The sequence below is a fragment of the Fukomys damarensis genome, unplaced genomic scaffold, assembly GCF_012274545.1.
Source record: "Fukomys damarensis isolate Sample0158 unplaced genomic scaffold, DMR_v1.0_HiC HiC_scaffold_13, whole genome shotgun sequence".
Lineage (NCBI taxonomy): Eukaryota > Metazoa > Chordata > Mammalia > Rodentia > Bathyergidae > Fukomys > Fukomys damarensis.
The window spans coordinates 9,272,108-9,276,282 of NW_022900925.1; the positions used below are offsets into that span (position 1 = coordinate 9,272,108).

The 4,175-nt window shown below is 48.9% G+C and overlaps 1 protein-coding gene across 3 annotated transcripts in view; it reads right to left on the reverse strand.

Annotated features, from left to right (window-relative positions):
• Arhgef15 (Rho guanine nucleotide exchange factor 15) overlaps positions 1 to 4,175 on the reverse strand; it is a 12,430-nt gene that overhangs the window by 4,194 nt on the left and 4,061 nt on the right. For all 3 annotated transcript variants that reach the window (XM_010614948.3, XM_010614946.2, XM_010614949.1), the window contains exons 4-9: positions 3,846 to 3,906; positions 2,606 to 2,673; positions 2,295 to 2,506; positions 2,049 to 2,209; positions 1,726 to 1,878; positions 739 to 868 (exon numbers count right to left, since the gene is read on the reverse strand). In XM_010614948.3, coding sequence (XP_010613250.1) covers positions 739 to 868; positions 1,726 to 1,878; positions 2,049 to 2,209; positions 2,295 to 2,506; positions 2,606 to 2,673; positions 3,846 to 3,906 — 785 coding nt within the window. The remainder of the gene's footprint in view (positions 1 to 738; positions 869 to 1,725; positions 1,879 to 2,048; positions 2,210 to 2,294; positions 2,507 to 2,605; positions 2,674 to 3,845; positions 3,907 to 4,175) is intronic.

Consider the following 4,175-nt stretch of genomic DNA (forward strand, 5'->3'; position numbering starts at 1 on the left):
AAATAAAAAAAGAAAGAAAAGAAAAGAAAGAAAAAGAATCTGATCATTTAACTGGGGACTCCTCACATTAAAGTTCCTACACTGAATGACCTGGTAGGGAGTAGTCTCTACCTGGCAATACAAGACTATTTCTCAACCCTTTTTCTCCTAGTATCACCCTGCTATTGAACCTTCTTTGGATTTCCCTGAGTGCTCTACCCACCACGATTTTTTGCTTTGTTTTATGTTTTGTATTTCATTTTGTTACATTGCTGGCAATCAAACCAGGGTCCGGTGCATGCTGGGTAAGTGCTATAGCCTCAGCACCCCCTCCACTGTGAATTTTTAATTCTTTTTTTTGGGGGGGTGGTTTGGTTTTTTTTGCGACAGGGCCTCTTTATGTAGTTGAGACTGACCTGGAACTCACTATGTAGCCCAGGCTGGTCTCGAACTCACAGCAATCCTCCTGCCTCAGCCTCCCAAGTGCTGGGACTACAGGCGTGCACCACCACACCCAGTGTGAATTTTTAATTCTACAGTTATATTGTAAATCTGTTTTTGTACCATGACCATTTAAAGTACCACAACCATTGGAAGAGCTAAGATTTTTCATCCCCTAAAGAACCCATTTTTGTCCCTCTGGAAGTGTACCAAATAACTAGAGGTAAATAGAGGTAAGTCTAGAATGTCCACCTCTAGCTAGAGGCCATTTCCCCCACCCATTCTGCCCAGGTGGCAGGACAGGAAGCAGGAAGGTACCTGCAACAGCATGCGGAGCCTGGTGATACGCTGGAAGGGCAGCAGCAGGAAGGAGGGTAGCGGGAGCCGCTCACACTTGGGGAGGCTCTGCAGCCGCCGAAGCTCCGCAGAGAATCGCACATTCGTGTCCCTGCAGAAGCAAGCCCAGCTGGCTAATGGCTACCACCACGAGTAAAGCCCTGATTCTTCAGCCAGCTCTGCCCTCAACCCCAACCCTGTTCCCCAGCTTCTCCCCACACCTCTGGGAAACAGTAGCACCTCCCCTCATCTGTGGTTTTGCTTTCCATGATTTCAGTTACCTGAAGTTAATCTAAGTAAAAAAAAAAAATTTTTTTTTTTTTTGGTGTTTTTGAGACAGGGTCTCACTATATAGTTGAGGCTGACCTGGAACTTACTATGTAGCCCAGGCTGGTCTCGAACTCACAGCAATCCTCCTGCCTCAGCCTCCCGAGTGCTGGGATTACAGGTGTGAGCCACCACGCCCGGCTTTAAATCCAAAAATGTTAAATGGAAAATCCAGACATAAACAATTTATAAATTTTAAATCACACACTTTTCTGAGTAGCATGATGAAATCTCATCATTCCACTCCATCTCACATGGGATGTGAATCATCTCTTTATCCAGCATCTCCACACCGCGTAGACTGCTGTCCCACTTTAAATCACTCAGGAGCTGTTCCAGTTATCAGACTGACTGGTGGCATCACAGTGGTTTTGTCCAAGTAGCCCTTATTTTACTTAAGAATAGCCCCATAGTGAAAGAATAGTGATGTGGGCAATTTTATCAGAGTGCATTGCTATATTTTTTTCTATTTTATTGTTAGCTACTGTCATTAATCTTCTACTATACCTTACTTACAGACTTTATCATAGATATATGTATATGAAAAACAGTATATAGAGTTCCCTATGATCCATAGTTCAGGCATCTACTGGAGGTCTTGGAATGTATGCCCCATGGAGAAAGGAGGACAACCACACTCACATAAGGCGGCTGTAGGTCTCCTCCTGATACTGCTGGTTCCTCACATAATCCACATACACGGAGAAAGGCCCCACCGCATGGGCATGCACCACATCACACAGGTCGCTGATGTGGGGAGAAGAACGCACCCGGGACAGTAATGTTCCTAGAAATCTGAAGGAGTAGGGGAGGCAGCAATGGAGGGGACAGAGGACCAAATCTTCCAGGTTTTTGAGGGAAGAGCTGGGAATAACAGGGACTAGGGAAAGAAGAATCTGGAGAAAGCTAAGGGGGTACTGAGGATCCCAAAGCCAGGATTCTCAGGAGGACAGGACCCCACTGACCGCTCACTGACTCCCTGGACTCGCTGCACATTAGAGAAGAGCGTGTGGTGATCCCGTGGGGTGAGCGTGTCCCGGAGTGCCTGGCTCAGCACGAAAGTGTCAGTCAGCAGCCTCAGGGAGCGCAGGTAGGAGGCCTCAGACGTCACCACCTCAAACAGGCTCTGGGATGAACACCAGGGCAGTAGTGGGCAATCCCACTCATGGACAGCCTAGGACCTGGGTCATGTCCCAACCCAGTGTGCCCACCTCTTGCATGCGCCTCTCCTGGGAGCTGAGGGTTTCCAGGAGGCCACTGGCTCGCACAGTTGGAAGCTCCTGCCACAGGGTGTTTCGAGGCCCAGGAGGTCGTGTGAAGGCAGGAGCTTCCCCAGGATTTGCTGGAGAGGGGCTCCCATCCTCACTAACGCCCCACAGCTCCTCTGACAGCACAGCTGCTCGGTAGGTCTGGTACAGAGGTTCTAGAAAGTAGGCAAAGCACATCAGGGAAGTCCAGCGTCCCAAATACTTTCCCATTGCTTGAAGGTCATGGTAGTGATCCCAAGTCCAAGGAGTCTCACCGTCCTGCAGGGGTAGCTCCCAGTTCTGCTCCTTCAGCCCCTCCAGCCCCTCCAGCCCCTCCTCATCCCTGTAGAGAGAGAAAGAGATAGGCATTCCCAGGGCCACTGTAGTGCTCCACTCCAGGGTGCTATTTGCAGGATACTGGAAGGGAAGTACAACTCATATGTCCATCATAGGCAGGGACCGTGATGCTTCCCCAGACAAACTCCAGACTTTCTTATGTGTCCCATGGAAAGGAATTAACTGGGCCCTTTTCTTTTTTTTGGTGGGGGGGTAGGATGGGAGGGTATGGGGTTTTGAACCTAAGACCTTGCCCTGGAGAAGCCGGCAGCAGCACCACTGAGCTAAAGCCCCAGGCCCCAGTCCCTCATCCATTTCTTTTTTTGGGGGAGTGGGGGGTGGTACTGGGGATCGAACTCAGGTCCTTGTGCTTGCAAGGCAGGTGGCAGAACCACTGAGCTAAAGCCCCAGCCCTCCATTGCTATTATCTCAGTGCTATGTAGCAGGGACTCCCAAGTCTCTGCCTCCACCCTCATGCTGCAACCGTTGTCAGAAAGGCCCTATTTGTGCCTCCATGAAACTCCACACAGTCAAACCCAAACTCCTACACTTGCCCACCACCACCTGTGGCTCTCATCTCCCCTGTTCCGGTCACCTACACTCCCATACACCCATTCAAGCTAAAAAAGAAAAAAAAAATGCTAGGTAGGGGCTCAGTGGTAGAGCATTTGCCTAGCATGTATGAGGCCCTAGATTCAGTGGCCAGTGCCATAAAAATATTAAAAATTTTAAAATGCTAGTAAATGTTTCCTGAATGAATGCATAGGTCCATATTACCTCTGATAATGATGGTAAATCTAACAGATTAACAAGCCCAGATAGTATAGTAGAGATGGTTATGGTCACCAAATGGATTTGGAGACAATAATTTGGGACAATAGATGCTCAAGGCAAGTACAGGCCCAGGTCTTTAGCAGCAGCATCTCTCCCATCCCATGTTGTAGTTGGTTTATTTATCCCCATTTCCTACATAAGGATGCTGAGACCCAGAAAGCCTGAGGCTTTGTATAAGGTTACACAACTAATAAGGGGCAGTGTAGGATGGGAGTCTTGGGAGCCTCAGTCCTTCTTTCCTCTACTTTGTGGAGGTAGGAGTTACTTGGACCTGAAAGTTAGCCTTCATTCAGGTGGGAGCGTGGTGGGGTGAGAAGGGGACAATATGGGTGGGGCGCTTTGTACCTCCCCTCCATGGCTGCAGGGAAAGGGTTCTGGTTCAGAGGAGCATCATCAAGGCTGTCCCCTAGAAAGAAAACCCAGCGTGAGAAAAATAAACCTCCAGGACCCCCAACCCAATACTCCTTACCCCAGCCTCAGCAACTGTTGCTATAAAAACTACAACTCCCATCAGCCCCAGAGCAGCAGATAGTAGAGGAACAAATATCCCAGGACCCATTGGGATTGTAGTTCATTGGGTTTTAGGCCACTCCACCTCTACCCTATCCTTTGAAAACCCAGAGATTCCCCCAACACACACACACACACACACACACACACACAGGCTGTACCTGT